At 40.4% G+C, this 24,902-nt stretch overlaps 3 protein-coding genes and 1 long non-coding RNA gene across 4 annotated transcripts; 2 read left to right on the top strand and 2 right to left on the bottom strand.

The window, feature by feature from the left end:
* Window positions 1-298: 298 nt before the first annotated feature.
* LOC120486762 (uncharacterized) lies at window positions 299-4,791 on the top strand. The gene is made up of 3 exons (XM_089118910.1): window positions 299-398; window positions 3,429-3,821; window positions 4,625-4,791. Exons 1-3 carry the CDS (start codon window positions 356-358, stop codon window positions 4,789-4,791), a joined length of 603 nt encoding a protein of 200 aa, XP_088975036.1. The 5' UTR covers window positions 299-355.
* Window positions 4,792-5,689: 898 nt separating this feature from the next.
* On the bottom strand, window positions 5,690-12,231 carry LOC120464241 (uncharacterized). Its single transcript, XM_089118807.1, has 2 exons — window positions 12,003-12,231; window positions 5,690-11,547 (listed from the first exon to the last, which is right to left on the bottom strand). Exon 2 carries the CDS (start codon window positions 11,369-11,371, stop codon window positions 5,690-5,692), a length of 5,682 nt encoding a protein of 1,893 aa, XP_088974933.1. The 5' UTR covers window positions 11,372-11,547; window positions 12,003-12,231.
* Window positions 12,232-12,237: 6 nt separating this feature from the next.
* Window positions 12,238-14,678, top strand: LOC148995720 (uncharacterized). Its single transcript, XR_016147006.1, has 2 exons — window positions 12,238-12,326; window positions 12,514-14,678. It is a non-coding gene; the product is annotated as an uncharacterized LOC148995720 (long non-coding RNA).
* Window positions 14,679-17,469: 2,791 nt separating this feature from the next.
* LOC120486626 (uncharacterized) lies at window positions 17,470-20,905 on the bottom strand. Its single transcript, XM_039682775.2, has 4 exons — window positions 20,739-20,905; window positions 19,731-20,060; window positions 18,210-18,500; window positions 17,470-18,117 (listed from the first exon to the last, which is right to left on the bottom strand). The coding sequence occupies exons 1-4, from the start codon at window positions 20,779-20,781 to the stop codon at window positions 18,005-18,007; spliced, it is 777 nt and encodes a 258-aa protein (XP_039538709.2). The 5' UTR covers window positions 20,782-20,905; the 3' UTR covers window positions 17,470-18,004.
* Window positions 20,906-24,902: the final 3,997 nt, after the last annotated feature.

The raw sequence follows: 24,902 nt of genomic DNA, 5'->3' as shown, positions 1-24,902 counted from the left end.
TTTTGCCTATCTAGGGTAGTATGCTGATCTTTCGACAGCGATCTTCCCAGCTGGGCCTTCAGATCACACTGATTGGTCAAGCCTGAGTTACTTTTACCTTCATTTGAACAGAATTACAACCAATATGCAATATTGCCTTCGGGTTCTTTAATTTGACCGAATAAATAATGATTACTGTCATTTCACATGTCTTGTTTTTAATTATCCATTTAAACTTAATCTATTACACTAAATGTCAAGAACAGCTTTAGTGGAGTCAAATTATGCATTGAGGGCAGGGTTTCTCCGCTGAGACAGGAAAAGAAAGAGACTTGCAGATGCCACCACTAAACCATGAGCCACAACATTTAAGACAATGAGAGGCTATGTGTTCATCGTATTGGTCTGGCTTGTTAATGGTAAGACGTTTTGTTTATTTGTTTCTGTACTTTCAATCCTACGGAAGCTTATTGCATTCGCTTGAAGAAAAAAATCTACTCTGTTTTTCTGAATTAACGAGTTAATTATCTCAAAATTACAAGATAATTTTTCATGGAAAAAAGTTTTTGCTCTGTTTTTTTCTGAATTAATGACTTAATTATCTCAAAAACTCAGAAATTCAGAAAAACAGAGCAAAAACTTTTTTCCATGAAAAATTATCTCGCAATTCTGAGATAATTAACTCGTTAATTCAGAAAAACGGAGTAGATTTTTTTTTCTTCAATTCAATACGCTTCCGTGCAATCCTTCACATTTCAGCAAAGAAAAAATGACGCAGTTTCATTTCGGCGAGAGCACGGGCGGGTATGTAGCCTACTAAAAGCAGGGCTGTCGAGTTTTGAAGACAGGCTAGAGTGACATTTGGGGGTCGTGGAAATCAGGGTGTGTCATTAATAATATTATTGTTAGGGTTTATGTTGTTATTAATAGTTGATCAGACTTGCAGAAGAAAACATTTGACACGTCAGTGCCAATTCAACAAGTATTTATTCAATTTCCGCATTTGCGTGTGTGGCAGTGATGCGCGGGTCAAATATAAACAACCCGCAACCGACCGACGTTTTCAACTACCCGCCCGCAACTCGGACCGCAAAAAAAGTTTTAAAAAAATATTGTACCCGACCCGCTTCCTGACCGCATTTTTTAAAAGTAGTAAATCATCGGAGCGTTATTGGGCCATAGACGTAACAACAAAGCATCGCAAATAGACGTAGGCCTAAAGGCAAAGCCAGCCCTTTGGTCATCATCTTTCATTATTTCAGCAAACGTCTCCCACACTTTCACTCTTTCTATTTGTGTATTTGCGGAGCTTCCACTCCATGGTCTTCACCTTTTCTCTTGCCGCCTCCATCTCTCTGCAGACTAGTGATCATAGACATGGCCGGTTCGTGAACGAATCGTTCTTTTGAACCGGCTCTTTTTAGTGAACCGGTCGAAACACTAAATCGAACTGAATCGATCGAAACAGTTCGCGTCTTGCGTCAGCGCTGATCCACAAGTTACTAAAGTTACTCACTTTCAGACATGACAGTCCCTCCGAATCGAAATAAATCAATATCCTGAATTATATTTTACTCCAGTAACTCCAACAGTTCACTGAACCGAGACATGTGCCACTGTTGAGAGAAGTGATGAGCACGAGCAGCTGATTCTGCGCATAGACACTGCGTACTACCGAACGCACAGGGACAGCGGTTCTCGAATCACTAGTATAGAACCGAGAACTGTTTAGACTGAGCTTGTGTTATCTTCGTGCCAGTTATTCAGCCAATAATTTGTAGGGCTGTATATTTCATCAAAAATTGTGTCTAGTAATATATTAATATAAATGTTTAATTGGCATCTTTTTTCAAACGACCCGCCCGACCGCGACCCGAATATCATTAAAAACATTTTTGGATGACCCGTAACTGCGGGTGACCGCAGGCGCCCGCTCATTTCGGATCAACCCGCGCATCACTGGTGTGTGTGTGAAGGAGAGAGATGACCTGACATCTTTGAAAGACATGCAATGATTAATGCATCCATGGCCAGGATATAATTATAAAACATGACATGATTTTAAAAGTCAATGTAAAAAACAATGAGTACAATTTACTTATTTTTTTTTTTAGGCAAGTTTTTGCACTTTTTTCTTTTGATCAAATTTCACAAATTTGAAAGTAATTTTATTTAGCTAATTAAAAGTTAAGTAAGAGCTATTTAATTACATTTTTTCTTTGTACAACATTTCACTCTAACAACAAACATTGAATTGGACCATACTTTAAGTATATGATTTACTTATAAGATTTAATATTAAAGTAATCAATACACATAGTGTGTATCACCATTTCTTAATTTCTGAAGTTTTATGTTTGAACCATAGACTGTAAAAAATATAGACAAAGCGTCTGTGACGTCACACATAGACTCTCTGAAGAACGGGTTTGAGGCTGTTTATGGGGCGTATGCATGGGCGGCGCCATTGGAAAATCTTGAGAAATACAAAATACAAAAGTTTCAAACAAATATTTTAGTTTGTCTTCTTTTATTTTTTATTTCTTGTATGAAATTTTAAGTATCCTGTTTGGATACTTTTATCAAAAGAAAACAGATCATTGTTATAGTTAAAACTGTTAAGTCTTTTGTTTGAATGACTTGTCTTCTTTATTTCCCGTGAGTAACATGTTCGTATCTCAAAGTCAACACTGTTTTGTCAAGTGACTAAAATAACATAATCAGAAAGAGCTTTATTTTGAGTAACAGTAATAGAGCATTTTTTCCAATATACAATATATTTTTATGAATTGCATGCCATTAAGCAACAATAAGTCATCCAGTTTTCCAGATATTATATCTAGATATTGCAATATCAATAGTTCACTGCAATGTGCATCAAGTGTCTCATACCAGCCACTGAGTAAACACACAGAGCAAGGGGACATTCAATGTATTTTAGCATGATTATCATAAAAAAAACAGTGTTGTGTTACCCCACAATTTTTAATTTGTCAAGTAACGTTAACTGAATAAGTAATTCAGCACTTGCGGTTGTTTTATTAGATTGAAATAAAATAATATGAATTTAAGTAATCAAACGTAACTGGGACAAAGTGTAAGTTCAGGGAAGAAGGAGGTGGACGTTAAACATAACTTAAATCATACATTTAATCAAATGAAAGAAGCTGAAGCGAAGTTATTTACTATATTTTATTTACCATTTTTACAAATAAGGTTCTCCCCAAACAAGGTTGTAAGAGGTTCTGTCAGATTTATCTCATTTCTGGATACAAATCTGTCCTCAAATGTACAGTATACACACACTGTATACATCTTTGTGAGGGCTTTTCATTGACACCTGTTGTTATATTTTGGTCCACAATATAGGTAAAACATGCACACACACACACACACACACACACACACACACACACACTAATACTGTAACTGTTAATGTGTGTTTTCAGGTGTGTTCAGTGATGAAGTGTCAGTGAATGAGGGAGATTCAGTCTCTCTAAACACTGGTGTTATCAAACAACCTGACAACCTGATGCTGTGGTATTTCAACGACACTCGCATAGCTCTGATCAACAGAGATCCCAGTACGAGCTGTCTGTATGATGGAGAAGGCGGGAGATTCAGAAGCAGAGTGAAGGTGGACTATAAGACCGGATCTCTGAACATCACCAACATCACAACTGAACACACTGGACGTTATGAAGCAGTGATTATCAGAAGCAGCAGCACAAGAAACAGCAGAAGCTTGAACGGTCAAAGCAAGTGTGACAGCACAAAAATCTACAATAGAAACAGTACCACTCAAGCTAAAACCATAAAAACATTCAATGTTTCTGTCACTGGTGAGTCACTCAATCTTATTTACCCTGAAGTATTTACAGATTAAATACTGTAATTTTATTTTTACTTTGTACTTGTTTGAACGGTGACATTCAGGCATTATTTTTTTATTGTCAGGAAATCCTGTATGTTCTAAAAAAACCTGTTTTACAACACAAACTGATTTCTGATTTTAAAAACAAGTTCAGCTTTCATTGATTCCAAACTGACCTTTTTTTTTACATCAATTCCTGTTTCTTTTTTTCCCTGTATTTGTATTCTCTGTGCCATTCTCAGTTGCCGATTCTGACATGAACAGTAAAGCCCAAATACCCAAATATTTAAAAATAAAAAAAAATTAAGAAAAAATTAAAATGGTAATCAAAAAAGTTTTTAAATATTTAAAAAATAAGATGAACTATAGACAAAAAAAAGTAAAAAGTATATGAGTGACAAGAGGTTTAATGTGAACAGAATACAAAACAGTGTTCATTCAGGGAGTTCACAGAGAATAGAGATGTTTTAAATCTGAATAAAGAGTCGCTGACACACTCACCTGACTTCCTGTAGAAACTGAGTCCATCACAGCACGTTTGAATGAATCCTACATGTTATTATCCGGTTTAATACTTGCGATCTGAGAGCTCTGTATGGTTTATAAATCATATCCAATATGGAATAATCCCAGTACTGTATATGTGAACAGAGGAGGAAGTAAATCTCCACACTGGACATGTAAGGGTGTCCATAGAGAGAATATATCTATGAATACGGTATAAACACACAGTCAGATTCACTCACACTAATGTCTCTTTCTCTGAATCAGTTCCAGGTTCAGGTCTGTCTGCAGGTGCTGTAGCAGGAATAGTTGTTGGTCTGCTGGTGTTTGCTGCAGCTGTTGCATCTGCTGGTGTGATCTACTATCGCCACAGGAGCTCCAGACAGGGCAAGTATCATCTACAGACACTATACAAACATCTTTTTCTGGCATAATTACTGAAAAATCTTGTGACTATTCACTCTAATTGCTAGTTCAGGTTTGGCTGAAGGCTACAGTTTGTCCGGTCAGAACAATGATGTCTCACTCAGGATATATTCCAAATCGTTGTTTTATTAAATGTGCATAGATGTGTGGTTCTGTGAACACAAAATACAGATATAAATATGTATAAACGTATATAAAACACAAACAGTATAAATGAACTTATATGTTAAAATACTGACGAATAGCGGTGAAATAACAATACAATCTCTATGATAATCTACTTGAAAAAGGTGAGAACAGATGTGTGCGCGCTAATGCTGTACACGAGCCGTGCACGAGCTGTGCATGCGAGCATGACTACTGCTGCACGTGCGGTCGAACCGAGATGTAAACAACAGAGCGCATGTTTGCGACTTGAGATAGAATCATGCATTCGAGATAACGGAATCAATATAACTATTATAAGAATGACATCAATATACATGGATGCTAATAATGTCACAGCAGTGAAATATAACTAAGTAAACAACTTTAACCACAGATGTAAACACAGATACAGGCAAATTAGCGATTACTGAGAATGTTCAACAATTATCTGATTACTTACAGTGTGATGCACGCACACGCACAATCAGTAAAACTCCTCCGATTCGGCTAATACTCTGTATCTCACTCTAAACTATATACACTTATTCAGCCGATCTACTTTTCCCTTCATTACCCGTCAACTCTCTTCACCGTCACTTCGCGAACTCCGGTGGAAAGTTTTGGAATAGTCCATTTCTCACTGAATGACAGGGGTGACTGGGAGAGTCCATGTGCCAAAGGGGAGCACTTTCTACAGCCGCCCCCAAATTCACAGTGTGAATTTGTCAACTTTAAGTGACTGCTACATTAAGTTCAAGGCTAGTCAGGTAGAGAGGGCAGACAAATAATTTTGGCTACAGGTCGGGTGTAAGTCTTGCCGTTAACCTGTATTTCCACAGATCTGACTCTCTTGTCCAACCCAGGAAAGACCTGAACAATTTTCCCTACAGGCCAAAGAGCGCGGGGCAGTTGTTGGTCCACTATCATGACTGTGTCACCGACCTGCAGATCCGTTTCTTCAGTTTTCCATTTCTGTCTGATTTGGAGGTTGGGTAGGTAGTGTCGAATAAAGTGCCTCCAAAAGTGGTCAGCCAAGAGCTGGCTATGTCTCCATCTCTTACGGCTCAGGAGTTCAGAGTCTTGGTATACCACTTGCGGTAATGAGGCATCTCGCCGCCCCATCAACAAGATGTTTGGGGTTACTGGATCTGGATCCGCGATGTCCGAAGAAGTGTAGCCAATGGGTTTGGAGTTGAGGATACCTTCTATTTCTATGAAGACAGTTCTCAGCACTTCTTCTGTGACCGTCTGGCTGCCAATGGTGACGTTAAGTGCAGCCTTCAAAGAACGAATTTCTCTCTCCCAACATCCACCGAAATGGGGTGAACTGGGTGGATTGAAGATGAATCTTATTTGTTGGCTAGCGAGTTGGGCTTGAAGCTCAGGATGAAGGGCAATGAATGACTCTTTCAGTTCCCTTTCTCCTCCTTTAAAGTTGGTACCTTGGTCGGACAGGAGCTCGAAAGGTTTACCACGCCTGGAGATGAATCGCCTTAAAGCCATCAAGAAGGAATCTGTGTCAATGCTGGTGAGTATGTCTATGTGAACTGCACGGGAAGTCATGCATTTGAAGATGATTCCCCATCTTTTTTCATTCCTGCGTCCCACCTTTATAGTGTAAGGTCCAAAGCAGTCCACACCTGTTGAATAGAAGACAGGTTGATGGATCCTCAATCTCGCAGGTGGGAGGTCTGCCATTTTTGGTGGATGTGGTTGTCTTCTCCATCTCTGACACTCTGGACATTGTCGCTGATGGTTTCTGACTGCAGCCCGTCCCCGTATCACCCAGTATTTCCTCCGAAGTTCAGCAAACACCCTATCTGGTCCTGGGTGATGTAGCCGATCATCATAGTCCTTGATTACTAGTTTAGTAGTTGGGTGAGATGAGTCAAGGACAATAGGATGTATTGTATCTTCCTCTAACTGGCTGATCTGACGCAGACGACCACCAACGCGTATGAGTTTGGTGTCCTCATCAAATTCCGGGGCTAGGCACAGCAATCGACTATTTTTTGGCAAGAATTTACCTGCGCTGAGGAAGGACAGTTCGTCTGGAAATGAGTCAGTTTGGCTCTGCTGGAGTATTGCAAGTTCTGCCTCTTTGTAGTCATCTGCTGTTGGGATATCGGTGGCCGCCCCGTTGGCATACTGAATGTAAGCCTTCAGTAACTCTGGAAGTGTATGGTATTTCTGTGGATCGGGAGTGAGTGGATTGGTGGTTGATAGGCCAATGAATATTGGCTTTCTCAATTCACTATCCTGATCAGTGGTTGTAAATGGTGGCATCTCCGGCCAATGTTCAATTGTCTGTCTGAGGAATGTTGGCCCCTTATTCCATCTGCTTTCCTGGCCTATGTCACACAGCAGTTTTCCCCTTGTGATGTCATCGGCAGGGTTCTCCTTTGATGGCACGTATCTCCAGTTATCAGACTCCGTGAGTTCTTGGATTTCTGCCACTCTGGTGCCTACGAACACTTTAAAACGACATGAGTGTGACAGCAACCAGGTAAGGACAGTTGTGGAGTCAGACCACAGTGTAACACTGTGGATGGGCAAAGTTAACTCTGTCCTCAGAACTTTTGCGAGTTGTGCACCGGTGAGTGCTGCGCATAACTCCAACCTTGGAATAGTTTGCTGCTTTTTAGGGGCTACCCGAGATCTACTGGTTACAAAGGCTACTTCCACTCTACCTTCCAGGTTTTCAGTTCGCAAGTAGGCCACGGAACCGTAGGCTTGCTCTGAAGCGTCACAGAAAATGTGAATCTGCCTCATGCTGGTAGGTTGATCCAGTTCTTTACTGCAGTAAGCCCTCGGCAAAACAATGTGCTGTAAACCATCCAGTTCACTTTCCCATGCTTTCCACAAGTTCAACAGATTCTCAGGCAGACGGGGATCATCCCACTCTCTTTTCTTGTCCCATAACTTCTGTACGATCACCTTGGCACGTGTTGTGAATGGCACAATATAGCCTATGGGGTCATACTGACTAGCAAGGATGTGATATATGCTCCGCATAGTTGGAAGTGGGTGGTCTGTCCGCCGCTGCTTATAAGAGAGAGTGTCTGATGAGCAATTCCAGTGTAACCCAAGAGTTGACTCTTGTGCATCTTGGTGACCCTCGCTGAGCCACTGAATGCTGCTTTGAGATCGAGCATCAACTGGCAGGTGACTGATGACCGATGGATCATTGCTAGCCCACTGTCTTAGATCAAAGCCCCCGGAACTTAAGAGACTGCGTAGTTTGTCTACCAGACCTTTAGCTGTCTCAGAGGAGGTGAAGCTCTGAAGGCAGTTGTCAACATAGAAAGATTTCTCTACTGAGAACTGTGTATCTTCAGACTCACTGTGATCCAGGACGTGCTTTTGTAACGCATATGTTGCGCAGCAAGGACTGCACGTTGTTCCGAATGGAAGTACTTGCCATTCATACACATCTGGTACCTTGTCTCTCTGAAGATTTCTCCAAATGAATCTAAGTAGTGGTTTGTCCTCAGGCAAAAGGCGTACCTGGTGGAACATCCCACGAATGTCGCTACTAATGGCGATGGAATGTTCTCTGAATCGCAGAAGAACTGACAGGAGAGAAGGGCTGAGTGGTGGGCCAGGGAGCAAATACTCGTTCAGGTTGTGTCCTTGGTAAGAAAATGAACAGTTGAAGACAACCCTTTTCTTTCCATTATGCTCCACCAAATGATGTGGAATGTACCAGCTCTCTTTGGAACAGTCCACCTGCTCAGGAGTGAGTTTTGTGATGTACCCAGCTTGCTGTAACCTAACCATCTCCTCCTGATAGGCTGCCGCTTGATCAGGATTCTTGTTCAGTCGATTCTCTACTCCCCTTAATTGTGGCAGGACAGCTTCTTTGGGAGCATGTAGACATGGCATATCTTTGGCACGTAAAAGAGGGGTCGCGTAGCGCTGGATTCTGTCAACCTCCACTCTCCCGGTTTTGTCCTGGAGAAGTTGAATGGACTCTTTGTCTTGTCGAGACCTTGTCAGTACCTTCTCGTTTTGATACGGAAGAATGTCCATTTTCCACAGTTTCTCCACATTTGCATAAATGTCATTAGTGGGCCGTAAGCTGGTGAAAAGACATTGCTGGGGGGAAAGTCTGCTGGTTAGTTCTTGCGCTGGGCCTTGTAGTGTCCATCCTAGGCGTGTTCTCACAGCCGCAGGGCCACCAGGTGGACCCAGTCTGACTGGTTCTATGGGTGTGATGAGGTGAGGGCAGTCAGAACCAATGAGAACTACTGGTTTCACTTTGTGAAGGTGCTGTAGTGGAAGGCCTGCAAGATGCTTGTACTTCTTCTGGAGTACCTTGATGGGATGAGTGTGCTCTGCTAAATCCAAGCTCTTGGCTGTGAATGCGCTACGTATCATGAAAGCCTTCCGAGGGTTAGCCACTGAAGACACAGTGAAGGTCACAGCCGCCCCGTGAAGAGTCTGTGTATCTTGCCTGACTGTACGGAGAACTAAGTCCTCTGGCTGACCCTTCAGATTCAACTTCTGCGCAGCTTCATGCAGGATGATGGTCCGCTCTGACCCATCATCGAGGATTGCATATGCCTCCATGGATTTGTTGCCATTTTGGAGTAGAACTTTAGCCACCTTCAGCAGAATTTTGTTATCACAGGTTGGACGATCTAGATACAAGACTGCACTGGCTGGAACTGATTCTTCTGTGGCTCTGCTCTGGTCATTTACATCATGTAAGGCCAGCAAGTGCTTTCTGTTACAAGATGGACAGAGGGCTTTCAGTGTACAATTGGCAGCATGATGACCACGCCCACAGCGCCAACATCTATTCTGGCTTTTGATCCAATTCACCTTCTGCTCTTTGTTGAGTAACTTAAAGTTCTCACAGCCGCTCAGGAAATGTCTGTTGTTGTCGCAGTATGGACAGTAAACATTTACCCCTTCTCTCTTAGCAGCAATTGGTTTGAGTGGATAAACTGGTGATGCTGGGCTGGCCTTTGGTTTCTCTGTACCAAAGAGGATAGTAGTGGGTTTGCGGGGCTGTCTAGAGTCTCTCCTCAGCTCTCTCCTCGGCACTGTAGGAACTCTAGGCTGGCTGGTATAATCAGTTTGGTCATCCTGAACTTGTAGCTCGTACTCAAGCCAGTCTGCAAAGTCCAATAATGTGGGGATAGTGACATGAAGAGGATGTGTGTACCTCTTGAAACTGGACCTGAGATCATGTGGCAGTTTGCTCATCAGTCTCGACACGTGGGATCCACACTCCAACTCTACATTGCCTTTCTGACCCAGCTGTTCCAACATACTGACCAGGGAACGCACTTGGAGTCCGAACATGCGAAAAGTTTTCACATCTCCACTTCGAATGTTTGGTCCATCCATCAGTTCTGCAATGCGTTGTAAGGCTAGCTGATGTGGTTGGCCATACATTTTATTGAGGGCTCTCATGGTATTTGTGAAAGGAAAGTTTGAGTTACTGTATGAGTCTGCCACAAGTAGGGCTTCCTCCAACTTAAGATGGTCAGTGAGGATCTGATACTTGAATCGCTCGGTTGCATCCTCAGGCAAAATGTTCTCCAATGCTATTCTCAGTCGAGAGAACTCCCTAGGATCAGGGGATGTTAGGAAGGGAATGGTTGGAGCAGGGCCTCTGTACATTTTCTCTTGCATTGATGAAGGCTGATAAAACTCTTGTCTGTGGCCTGAATGCGGAGGCATACTGTCATGTGCTGTGGTGTCAAACTCTGACTGATAAGCTGGAAAGTGTTGGGAGGAACGAGAGTACATGGGTTGAGGTGGGTCACTGTAACGTATTTGTGATGGTACTCTATCATGCATTGAGGAGGAGATGTCCATGTTTCTGAACTTCTCAGCTAATCCAATGCGCTCATGTATTGTAGCTGTGCACCGTTCCCTCATGGCCGTAGGCGGTGTTGGGGGGTTTGTCCGTGGGGCTGGAGTAGGACGGAACCGTTGTGGAGTCTCAGGGCTCACCACAGGAGAAAAGGGACCTGGAGATAGCACTGGTAAATTCACTGGCCTTGACGGGGCTCTCCTTTCTGCCTTAAGACTCTGAAGTTCGTGATGTAACAAAGCATTCTGTTGCCGCATCTCCTGTAATGCTGAAATAATCTCTGGAAGCTGGCTGGTTTGTAGCCTCAAGTCAGCGTTCTCGCGTTTCATCACCTGCAGCATGGATGTAAGCTCTACTTCCTCTTCTCCTTGCCCATTGAAACTTTTACTTTGCCATTCATCTCTCAGTGTCCAATCCTCATGATCTAACTCTTGACTGACAGGAGAAGTCGATCGTGTCTGTGCTGGTGACGGGACTCTGCTATGGCTAAAGTCTGGGAATGGCTGTCGATGTGACAATGGCGCACCAAGCTCATAATCCACTAAATGAGTCGGTGAGTTGATCTTTCTTCGTGGACGCACGACAGGCACTTCTCTCTCGGGTTGAGACATCTCTGTAGCAATTCACTGCTCCGGCTCGAAGGACCATGAAAAATCTTGTGACTATTCACTCTAATTGCTAGTTCAGGTTTGGCTGAAGGCTACAGTTTGTCCGGTCAGAACAATGATGTCTCACTCAGGATATATTCCAAATCGTTGTTTTATTAAATGTGCATAGATGTGTGGTTCTGTGAACACAAAATACAGATATAAATATGTATAAACGTATATAAAACACAAACAGTATAAATGAACTTATATGTTAAAATACTGACGAATAGCGGTGAAATAACAATACAATCTCTATGATAATCTACTTGAAAAAGGTGAGAACAGATGTGTGCGCGCTAATGCTGTACACGAGCCGTGCACGAGCTGTGCATGCGAGCATGACTACTGCTGCACGTGCGGTCGAACCGAGATGTAAACAACAGAGCGCATGTTTGCGACTTGAGATAGAATCATGCATTCGAGATAACGGAATCAATATAACTATTATAAGAATGACATCAATATACATGGATGCTAATAATGTCACAGCAGTGAAATATAACTAAGTAAACAACTTTAACCACAGATGTAAACACAGATACAGGCAAATTAGCGATTACTGAGAATGTTCAACAATTATCTGATTACTTACAGTGTGATGCACGCACACGCACAATCAGTAAAACTCCTCCGATTCGGCTAATACTCTGTATCTCACTCTAAACTATATACACTTATTCAGCCGATCTACTTTTCCCTTCATTACCCGTCAACTCTCTTCACCGTCACTTCGCGAACTCCGGTGGAAAGTTTTGGAATAGTCCATTTCTCACTGAATGACAGGGGTGACTGGGAGAGTCCATGTGCCAAAGGGGAGCACTTTCTACAATTACTGTTTAATTGTGCGTGTGATTATATATCAAAGCAGGTGTGGAGAGACCGAATCTAGAGCTTCTGAAGAAAGACCAAGTATGAGGTGAGATACTGAACTATGTTGTGTGTCTTTATATGTGCGTTTAATTTCACCTGCTTTGACAAAATAATCCTGGTAAGAAATAAACATTTTAAACAGAATCTCATTCACTGGTCAATGTGCTGATTTTCTGAGTTTCTGTAGCTGTTCATTCACTCTCTTTATTTTCTGTGATTGGTTGTTTTCTTAGATGGAGAAAAGATGAAGGTCACATGATCGGAGAGGATTGTAACTGCTTCCGCAAGACAAAAAGAAAAAAAAAAGCTTCCTCTAAATATACATATGAGGAAATGAGAGCTAAAAACATGAAATGCTTTGCTCGCCTCTCATTAATGTTAAGTCACTTACCTTAATATTCAAGTATTAAACTATATAAACACAGATAATGTTAACTGTGTGGCGCTTATAGTCATATTTTCTTGCTGGGTGTTTATTTGTAACTTTATCATCTAAATGTCCCTGTAATCATTTGTGTGAGAAATGTTACTGCAAGAGCATTTCAGGCTTATTCAAATATACATAACTGTTTTAAATATCTGATATTTGCAGCTTCTAAAATTGCAGCGCATTTAATCTTTTAGCAGATTTTATCAAAAGAAACGAATGGAGGAATATCAGCAGTTTATCATAGTTGTGTTGCTATGGTTGTGTAATGTATTAGTTAAAGGTGCATGTATGCTAACTTTAGCCGGATAGCTGTAAAAGCGTGCGCGTGCGTCCCACACTCCCTGCGAATCGCCATCCAAAGCCACACCTCCTGATAGCATGAGCGCGCTCAGCCAAGAATACCAGAGACAACCGCTGCGTCCCAATTCGCTTACTTATACTACGCCCTAAAAGTATGTACTCTTTTTGTGAGGAAAAAGTACATACTTTTGAGTGTGTAGCAAAAGAGTAGGCAAGCTTTGGGACATACTATCACGTCATCTTTAACGGACAGCTCTGTCGCGTGCTGCGTGCATCCTGTCACCGTAAACTGCCCTGTCAATCATCTTGTCACAGTTAAAAACCTCCATTCTATCTAATTTGATTTCCTACCGTTTCGGAGAGCACGTTCATCTGCCAGTTGTGGGTCTTTCATGCTCTCCTCGTGTTTGAAATTTGGATATAATGATGCATTTAAAACGTAATGGCTAAACGTGTCTTTACAAAAGTTCACAATGCTGCTGCAAATGCAATATAATGTGGACAACATTGAATAAATTCATTTTCGTCAGGTTAGATACTGATAATTAATCACTCAAAGCTCTTTATCTAAACACAACCGCGGGGACCACAACCGCGGGGACTCGCGCGTCCTCCGTATCGACTACGTGCTGTAGTTTTTAACACTTTTTTACTCGTGTTTGTAGTTCTAACCGAATCCTCGTCCAACACGCAATGGTTTGTGGGCAATATCAGCCGTTAGAGTGTGCATCTACACTTCGGATTCTGACCGGAAAAAGTAGACCATCCGGGTATCTTTGAAACACTCATTTCAACATACTACGATTTGGGACGCACTAATTCTATTTTCGAATACTATTTAGGACGGATAGTATGCGAATTGGGACGCATTGAACGTTACTGCAATACATCATGTACTCGATCAGGACCCGATTACACATGCTTGAGCTAATTCATTAGAAGCGACATTATCCGGGTATCTAAAGAAATACTGCATCTATGACGTCATCTTTAGACACTTCCACAGTTGTCTCCAGCGTGTAAAAGCAACGCCCGAAATTAATTTGGTCCTTTTTTTGATCCAGCCTTTTTTCCCGTTGTATCCCTTTCAAAGACTGTCTTTTTCTTTTGGTCAACACAAGGCCACTTGTTGTCGGTTCGAAGGAAGGGTTGCTGTTGCTTTAATTTGCCTGCCAATCTCGCTCTGTCTGACAGCGTACATGAACGAGCTGATGACTTGAACAAACATTTTATGGTCCTACGCCTTCCACAGACATATGAGATATGAGAACTTATCATGGCATAACAAAAAAAAAAAAACATCTGCAGAGAATGACCTACTGCACCTGTAAGTGCTTGTGGAAGAAGTTTAAGACAGAAAGTGAAAGAGTAACTTTGTAACTTTGTTTCTTATTGATTATCTTTTTCTATGAATAAGTATTTAAATCACAATTAACTTGTAGAATTCAGCTTTTCTGCTAAATGTATACAACAAATGCTGTGTGATTGTTAGTGAATGCAGTGACTGTTTATTCCAACTAAACACGGACACGAATGTATTGTTAAAACTTTTACTTTCACTGTCCCTCAGATGATGATTATCATCTAGTCTCTGTCCACAAAGAAAAGAGCATTAATAACTTTAAAACTTGAGTTGCTTCTGCAATAAACATTTATTTTCTTGATTTATCACAGCATTTTTTCTTTTGTCAATTAAACTTGGATAATAATGTGGTTCAGATAACATACTACTTTGAGTTTCTTTTGATTAAGCCAATCTTCTTCATTGTATTAACTATTACTTTTTTAAAGTTATGCTAACAATAATCTTTTAACAGTGTAGGATCTGGAAGTTATAATCTTAATTTTCTTTATAAAGAAAAAGTGACTTTGATTATTCTGTATTTAAATCGTTATAACTTAAGTTTATATCCATGGTTCTTATTGAAGCCTTCAGTCAGTATTCAACGTAACCAAAATGCATTTAATTGACAAATTGCCTATTTAAAAATTACACAACCAAGGAAAAACAACCATAGAATCATGGCAAAAGTTGCATCATGGGGTTGTAGTTCATTCTTTATAGAGAAAATGAATAAGAAAAATACCTCCAGAACAAGACTAGCTACTGAAAAAGTCTGTTGCACGGTAATATTGCCTTAATGAACTTTACACTGTCTGTTATTTACACTGAACTTTACACCAACTGTTATTCAATCTGAATGAATTCATAATTTATTCTTATTATGACACAGCTTCAGTTTTAATACAGGCATATATGATTCATAGATGTAAATCACTTGGGTAGGCAATATTAATTTATTTGTGTTCAATTCTACAGTGATTTATTTGTGAGAAATACTTTTACATTTGTGTCAGACAATAAAAATAGCATAAAGTAAGAAAAAAATGGTGTAATTAACAAAGAATTGTAACGTGGATGTACAATGAAATATAATCATTTTAGTTTTAGCCACCAGATGGCCGCAACACACCAAATTCGTATAATCAACTTTAAAGGTGCCGTGTGTGATCTTTAGCGGCATCTAGTGTTGTGGTTTGCGAACTGCAAACAGCCAGTCACTCGCAGGTTACCCCTCCCTTTGCAAACACGAAGGAGAAGCTACGGTGGCCGACGTAGTGCTTAATATGCTGCGTTTGCAGTGCATAAATTAACTGATCCGAGGCTGTACCACATTTTTATTTTTATTTTAACACATACTCATTATTTCAACAATGTAAGCCAATTATTCCATGCATTACTTCTATATGAAGTTGCTCAAGCAAGTGGTCAAATATGTAACCATAGCCTACTTATATTAAAATCACAAACATTTTAAATGAAAACTTAAAATTGACAAAAACAACCAACTCTCATGCCTTTTCTTTTGCACTTACATTTTAATACAACAAATCTTGCATGTCACAAAGCACTTGTTTTTCCACCTCCAAGAATAAGACGAGTCTCGTTCATTATTGCCTTGTTGAGGTAAATGGTAGTTTGTACGTTATACGGATACTGTATGAAAGAGATAGTTATAAATATCCGGATAGGTTACGGCTGGCAATAAGGACGAATCTTTACTTAATGCTATTATTTGATTTTGATATGGGTCCACTCCACACACCAATCAAGCTTATCTTCTCTTGATACCGACGAGATGTAGGCAACGGGCTATATGCACGCATAAGTTCCGCATTTGACGTAAGGATGCTCGTCCATTTCCGGTTGTGTAGATTAAAGCGGAGGAATACCGGAGAAAACGGGATTATGGCAGAGTCTTCAATATTTACTGTCCTCCCGTCTTTGAAACGAAACGTACATACGTTTAGATGTAATTTTATATATAGTTATGTTTATTTAAAGGTGCCCTCTGGGATTTAAAATCAAATCATACAACATGTTCCATACCAGATGGGGGCAGTATACCTCCAGAAATACCTCCACGGCCACGCGCTCTCTCATGTCTTCAAACAATATGGGCGAGTGCTGTGTTGCTCTGTCTCCCTCGTGCATATTATGATATTAATCAAATCAATTGACACGATAGTAAAAGGTTGGAAGACCGCAGTTTCACGTGGAGCATTTGGAGATTTTCAGAGATTAGAGACTTAATGACTCAATACTAAATTATAAGGGCCGTCTCATAGACAAGTCGGTGCATTTCGACGATATGGGAAAATTAAAGCCCAGGCTATTATTTCTAGTTTTATGATATTCGATTTGTTCATATTACATTTTTTATCATTAGTTTGAATTAATTTGACAGACAGCATTCCCTGATGTGGACCAAGCTAGCGTCTTTCAGAGCTGCCAACTCTCACAACACTTTTCACACACTCTCACGCCACACATCAATTTTGTCATGCACAGAAAAGGACACGGAGACCGATCTCAGCTCTCAGATTCTGTTCATTTTATTATGCAATTCAAACAATAAATACAGTATTGGCGCTTTACACGACAGATCCCTAGCACACGTGAACCGATCATCTCTACTAGCTAATGGTAAAAGAACACGAACACTGTTAAAAGATACAGTATGCTACAACTTACCAAAATGTATTCCTCATGCATAATATCGACCAATTATTGTTTTTTAACTCTTCCCTGAACTGAAATGTAGTAGTGGGCTGTATTTTCCACACGACTGACGTCAGGTTCAAGTACACACAAGCTGGCGCGAGCGCGACTCACTCGTGTACTGCAGTTTGGCTGGTGGTAACGTTGCCCGCCCGCATACCGCCTCCCATGGTCGAAACTGGTATTACGACACCTGCCGGGCCGGGGCTAGTAATTTAGCATGCTAATTCAGATTAATATCTCGGCAGCACTATAACGTGTCAGTTTTTTAATGACATCATCAACCTTATTTCTTCTCAATCTTTTGATGCGTGTAGCTCATTTTTGGGATATTTTAACCTCAATTTTTACAGATGGCACCTTTAATATAATTTTAAAAAGAAGCATAAACACAACGAGGGGTGTCTGTTTTATCTGTTTTTGTGACTAACGTTTCATTATTATAACCATGGAGTATAAAATTCAATATAAATTCTCGGTATTGCATTGGACTCTATGATCGGCGGAAGTTATCGAGCATCCTTAATCCTTCACCGGAAATAACGCCGTGCATAGAGCCCACTGCTCCCCTCAACTCAAATCTGCGCGCGGCAAGGGGCAGCAGATGTTATGTCAACAATATGGCCGCGGTTAGCTACTTCCGGTGTTTGCGAATAAGGTCTATAGCTACGTTCTACCTTACAAATAAATGGTGCAACGGAATAAAGTACAGAGTTAGTTACAAACTAGCTAGTAGTTACTAAGCCTCTAGTGTGAACTTTACGTTAATTTAAGAAAGAGCTTACGAACGGCTGGTGCAACCCTACCCTGGAGGACTACCGGCCGTTCTGTTATTCTCCAGATCACACAGATGGCCAGTCCGTATGGGATCAAAGTCCGCCCTGTCGTTGATTCGCCTAATTGTTGACATCCCTAATGGAAAACAAAGTTGTCAGCATCTGATGTCATAAAGTAGAAAAATCACAGTAGCCACGCCCACCAGAGCAGAGAGGACCAATCGGATCACAGCTTCAGTAGAACCACAACAGTGGACAACAGTGGAGTCTGAGAAATAAAAACATCAAACTTAGATCAGATCAGTCAATAAACGCTAATATCAGCGCTGATATTAGTTGATGTCATCAGTGCTGCTGTACCTGCACATGTGTGACAGTGTGTGTTGATGTCCAGATGTGTGGTCTGGTTGCTGATGGGATTGTTCAGCACACAGCTGTAGGTGTTTTTATCCTGATATTCCACCTCCAGAGGTAGAGAGAGACTGATGCTGAGATCACACACACTGATGCTGGACAATACACTCATTCCTGCGTACCAGGACAGAGTCGCATCACACACACTCAACACTGATGATGAACACACCACTGAACAATTTGAAGATGATGATGAACAGTGTGAAGAGTTACTGATGACAGGAACAGGCAGACGAGCTGGGAAAGATTAGTAACATTACTTTAGGATCATATCAGTAAATAGGAGCAGTTTTGACCGTTTCAATGTGTTGAGAGTTTGTGATGTCATTCACACACAGTTTGTGATGTCATTCACACACAGTAGAATAGGCCTACTGTGATTTTTAAAAGATGAACACTTCATAATAATGAATCAAAAGGAAACTGTTCAATAGTTTTAAAAAAGGAAGACAAAAATATGTGTGTATCTCAATGTTTATAATTTCGAGATTGAAAAATCATTAAAGCGATAGTTCACTTTGAAATTTATTTTGGGTATGTTTTATCTTACCTCAAGGGCATCCAAGATGTATGTGTCTTTGTTTCCACAGTATTTTCAATTTTGATATTTTTAGGTCAAACCGTTCTTGTCTGTCAGTTATATAGTGGAGGTCTATGGTCAAAATTAAAATATGGTCAAAAACAGAGAAGTCCAAATTAAACATGATTTAGTGACTCGTAAATGTAAGTACACATTGATGGCCTAAGACACGAAACGAGCGGTTTGTGTGAGAAAACGAACAGTGTTTATATCGTTTTTACCTCGTGTAACCACAGTCACTTCCAAGTGATCTGAAGGCACGGGCGCTTCGGTCTGCTCATGCGCCGGAAGGGATCTCTCGCGTGTGTACGTCACTCAGTGTTTACACGGAGATTTCAGTCACTGTGAAGATCTAAATGTCGAAATCGTCTTCCATTGCGATTTCCTGTAGATCTAAATATGTTTAGATCTTCACAGTGAAGAGTAAAACTTCCGAAATCTCTGTAAACAATGAGTGACGTACACACGCGAGAGATCAGTTCCAGCACAAGCGCAGACCGAAGCGCCCGTGCCTTCAGATCAGTTGGACGTGGCTGTGATTACAAGAGGTAAAAACGATATAAATCCTGTTCATTTTCTCACATAAACCGCTCGTTTCGTGTCTTAGGCCATCAATGTGTACTTACATTCACGAGTCATTAAATCATGTTTAATTTGGACTTCTCTGTGCATGCTCTTTGAGGTGGTGACCATAGACATCCATTATATGACTGACAGACAAGAACGGTTTGACCTAAAAATATCAAAATTGAAAATACTGTGGAAACAAAGACACCTTCATCTTGGATGCCCTTGAGGTAAGATAAAACATATAAAAAAATAATTTCAAAGTGAACTATCCCTTTAATATGTATCCCCTTTAATTACAAACAAAATATGTAACACACCGTAGACAATGAGACTGAAACTCTTGCCCACACCATCTTCGACCTCTAGTCTATAAACTCCAGTGTGTTCAGTTGTGGTGTGTGTGATGGTCAGAGATCCAGTTTGGTTGTCCAGCTTCAGTCTGTCTCTGAATCTCCCATCAAGAACATCATCATATACAGTCATTCTGTCGGCCAGTACATTAATTTGAACTATTAAAGTGTTTTCATCTCCAAACGTCCAGTAAATCAAAGCATCATCCATCATTTCAATGAGACCAGAGTTTAGAGAGATTGAATCTCCCTCCGTCACTGACACTGATTTCACTGAATCTGGACCAGCAAACACTCCTGAAGAACAGAGATTATCACAGATTAAGGGTCTCAAATAACTTAAATATATCAGTTTTGCAACTGTAATGACGAACAGCAGCACAGAACACAGTGATTTACATTTTGTGTGATGATGTTATTTTTAGTTATCAATACCGTTATTAACGCAATACATGTGATCTGTGGGAGGAGCCACAGGGGTGATAATGTCTCATCTTAAATCTGATTGGCTCCTGCAGTGACTGGCTCTGGAGAATGAAGAGTAGCCAAATATGCAAATCAGGGAAAGCGGTTAAAAACCCTCCACTACTCCACTAATGTTTCTTAGAAAAACTACATGGACTAAAGGCCCAAATGAACGGTCATCAAACCCTTGAATTTACTTTGCACTTATATCAACATGTATATTTTTCTCTTAGTATCCAGTGTAATTTTAATAAGCACAGTAACAGAATAAAAACGTCAGAGTAGCGAGATCATCAATAATCATCTGATGTTTGTTTATGGTGGTAAAGCATGAATTATTTGAAATAATAATAACAGATTCTGTTATTTTTCTCTTGTGGTTTAAAATAGATCTCACAAAACACAATAATTATTCAAATAAATAAATAAAAAAAGGTACAAAAAAATAGCCTATATATATGTGTCTGAAGCAAGAACTGAAGTGTTCAAATGCATATGATTAAAACTCACCGGCCAGACGACACACGCAGAACAACACACACATGTGAAGCATTGTCAGATCTCTATATGTGAACACTTCAGAGACAGAGAGATAGTGAACTAACAGGACAGTGTTAAACTGTGAGAGTGTGTTTCTGTGTCTGATTCCTCCACCAATAATATTTCAACACCTCATTCTCTCTCTCACTTCACACACACTGATACTCTGGTTATTAATATTCCTCTGTATTAGTATTAGTATGTATTGCACTGTTGGATACGGCAGACCGGACACAGTATCTTTTCAGTTTTTGTTTTTGCAGCCGTGCATTTTTAATATTTTATTGTAGACCGATGATCAATATTTTGCTATTAAAATGTGTGATGGTGTTAGGATAGTCACTAAGGGTTACTAACTAACACTATCTTTGTTTTCCATCAGTCGTTCACACTCACACAAACAACGTGTGAATACAGACACACTGAAGCTGTTTATTTTCATCAACACATCCAACCGCATCTCTGTACAGAAGTCGAGGTTTACTTTGAGCCGCTCGAGTCTGAGCAGAGAACCACACTCACGTACGGTGTGGTGGAAAATTTTAAACTGAATATTAAGCTAACCATGTTTTGACATTTGACCTCATTTAACCAGCTAAATCTCTGATACAATGTCCTAAGACATTCTGTACTTCAGATGAATGTATGTGCGCCAAACTCCTGACTGTGTATAAATAACAAATACGGGAAATGGAACTAGACAGATGACTAAGTTAGAAACATTCAAACAAAGTCTCCTCTACCCAGTAACAAAACAGTCTACCTATGAAGAACCAATGAAATTAATGTCATTACGGCATGCCTCCATATGGTATAAAAACTGTTGTATCAGTGTTTTCGAGGGGATTCTCAATGGAATTTGTCTGGGATCCACCGGCCTTGTTTTTACTTGGGAAGTTCTCTGAGTATTGCTCGAGAACTCTCCCGGTCGTAATTAAAAGCATTGAAAGGACATTTGCTGGAGTCTGTCTGTTAATTAAGCTGCGCAGCAAGAACAAGTAATATTTACTTATATTACTATAATATAATATAATTATTAGCACCCGGTGGACGTCGACTGTAGATGCGCCAGGGTAGAGGGTAGGTTTAATTGACTCAGCGGACGTCGATGTGTAGATACGCTGGTAAAAGTATAAGACTTGGCTAACTAGAGTGAGTATTATTGTAGAGTAGTCAGGTTCAGGGAAAAAAAAATCCATTACAACGGCCTGTGCTACTTTTGTAAATTGCTATGTTACAAAATATGTAGGCCTATTTGCATTAAAGATTCCCAGATAGCACAATATTTGATGTCCTGTTTACATCTGGAAGACGTATTTTTAAGAGTGTTTGCTCATCTGCAAGACTTCTATAGGACATTTCCTTCCAGATGTCAAATAGACGTTTATAAGATGTCAGTTTAACGTGCATTCTAAATCATTACATCTTAGAGACATCTTCTAAACGTCTACTTGACATCTGTGGCAGGAAACGTCCTATAGACGTCTTGCATGAGCAAACACTCTTAAAAATACGTCTTCCAGATGTATATAGGACATCAAACAGCCTTGTGCTACATTCAAATGCTCTGTTTTTGCTTTGAATCCTGCTTCTCATATTACATTTATTGATTAACTATTTAAATCCACAGCCAGTTTAATCTAAAAACACACTGTTCTGTCATTTGTCTTTATCGTAATAAAAAAAAAAGAAACAACATATATTGTATTTACATTTTGGAGACTGAGTCACACTGGAGAAGACTCTTTACAGGACAAACACTGAGGCAATAAATATTTACAAACACATACTAAATATAATCATTTATTTATTTATATAAGCTATTTTGAACCTGCCACATTTTTTTTTTTTTTTAAGTCACCAAGATATTCCAGAGCAAATGAACTTCAATGAAGTTCGAATGAACCCTGTGGAATGAACCTAGGTAAACTCCATGGGTGCTTCTCATTTCTTATTTGTGCATCCTCGTTTCCTTCCCTTGCTTCCTTTCCTTGCGTCTCAGCTCCACCCCCTGTAGGACGCGAGGGAAGGAAGCGAGGAAAGGAAAGGAGGACAGAGGAATCGAATAAAAGCTTTTTTATATACATTGGAATTCTTGATCACTCGAGCGTCACTCCACAGTGTCATCAGCAGCGCTAAAAGGATCTGCCCTTATGTTGTTAAAGTTTGGTTATTTAATAAATTCATAATAAATAATAATAAAGATAGGCTATACTGTTGAAATATCTGAGATGTGTGATTTATATAAACTGCAAAGGTAAAGTATAAATTAAAATGATTGTGACCGATGTGAAGGGGGAGGAGAATTGACACGTGCGTCACGTTTAGTCAATATAACAGTTCCGCGTAGGATGCACCTGTGTATCCTCGCTTATGACTCCTCAGGAAGCCTCCTCACTCCTCGATCCTCGACTCCTCACGGTGCAATTAGAGAATTGAGATGTCCTTCAAGATGGCTGAGCTCGATCGGTTTCCGGGTCATAGGAGGGAGGACGGAGGAGCGAGGAGACGAGGAGGGATATTGAGAGGAGGAGCGAGGAGACGAGGAGGGATATTGAGGGTGCTTCTCAATATCCCTCCTCGTCTCCTCGATCCTCCGTCCTCCCTCCTATGACCCGGAAACCGATCGAGCTCAGCCATCTTAAAGGACATCTCAATTCTCTAATTGCACCGTGAGGAGTCGAGGATCGAGGAGATAGGAGGCTTCCTGAGGAGTCATAAGCGAGGATACACAGGTGCATCCTACGCGGAGCTGTTATATTGACTAAACGTGACGCACGTGTCAATTCTCCTCCCCCTTCACATCGGTCACAATCATTTTAATTTATACTTTACCTTTGCAGTTTATATAAACCACACATCTCATATATTTCAACAGTATAGTCTATCTTTATTATTATTTATTATGAATTTATTAAATAACCAAACTTCAACATCATGAGGGCAGATCCTTTTAGCGCTGCTGATGACACTGTGGAGTGACGCTCGAGTGATCAAGTATTCCAATGGATATAAAAAAGCTTTTATTCGATTCCTCTATCCTCCTTTCCTTTCCTCGCTTCCTTCCCTCGTGTCCTACAGGGGGTGGAGCTGAGACGCAAGGAAAGGAAGCAAGGAAAGGAAACGAGGATGCACAAATAAGAAATGAGAAGCACCCATGGAATAGTGAATTCCCGGCTAGGACACTAGATGGAGCACTAGCATTACTGCTACAGTTACAAAAGCGGACTGTCTGTGGGATAGGCTACTGTTCCCAATCTAAGGAAAAATCTTCTACTCTGGGCATCACATATTTAAATTATGATTTTAAAGTGAGAACCCTGTATTTACAGTCAAGTCTTACAGTCTTTATTAGTATAGCGCGTTTTACAATATTGTTTCAAAACAGCTTTTCAGGAATAACAGGAAAATAATGCAACACAGTTTGTTTCCAGAGGAAAATAGCATCGCAGTCACACTTAAGTAAGCTTAGTGATTTTTGTTGTAAAAAAAAAGTTATTAATTTACTTAATTTATATATAAATGGAGAAAACATCGTCCAGCTCAGTTCAATTCCCATATAATGGTGTCAATGCAGGCAGATCAATAATATTGTTGAATATTAAATTAAATGTCCCCAACTAAGCAAGCCAAAAGCCAATGGCAAGAAATGTGAAAACGCAAGAGTGGCAATAAGGAACCAAAACTCCATCAGTGACAGAACGACCTTGGGAGAAACAAAACCAGGCTCAGTCGAGGGACAGTTCTCCTCTGGCCAATGAATGTACATTGTATGAAAACGATTCAGGCTGCATTACAGGTCCCAAGTCAGATTGGAACAATCTGAATATTTAGCCTATCCAGCTCCATGGTTGAAGACCGGAGTCATCACGCTGGTATGGAGATGAGTTTGATGAGGATCAGTGCCGATGGCTGTCGTCTCTCTCTCTCTGTTGACACTTCAGGGATGCGTTGTGGTCGTGTCTAGGCGCAGGTCCACCATCTGATCTGGATACGGCCAGTCACTTTTATTGTATGAAACTATGGTTATTATGGTAAATTTCTTTTTTTATTATCAGTGTTCTTTGTGGTGAACATTTTTAATAATACTAATACAAGTAATAGTAGGCCTAACAGTGAACTGTTGCCTGACCA

The sequence above is a fragment of the Pimephales promelas genome, chromosome 2 (assembly GCF_988280905.1).
Source record: "Pimephales promelas chromosome 2, fPimPro1.hap1.1, whole genome shotgun sequence".
Classification (NCBI taxonomy): Eukaryota; Metazoa; Chordata; class Actinopteri; order Cypriniformes; family Leuciscidae; genus Pimephales; species Pimephales promelas.
The sequence above is the reverse complement of the archived record's forward strand: the minus strand, read 5'-3'. Positions and strand labels throughout refer to the sequence as shown.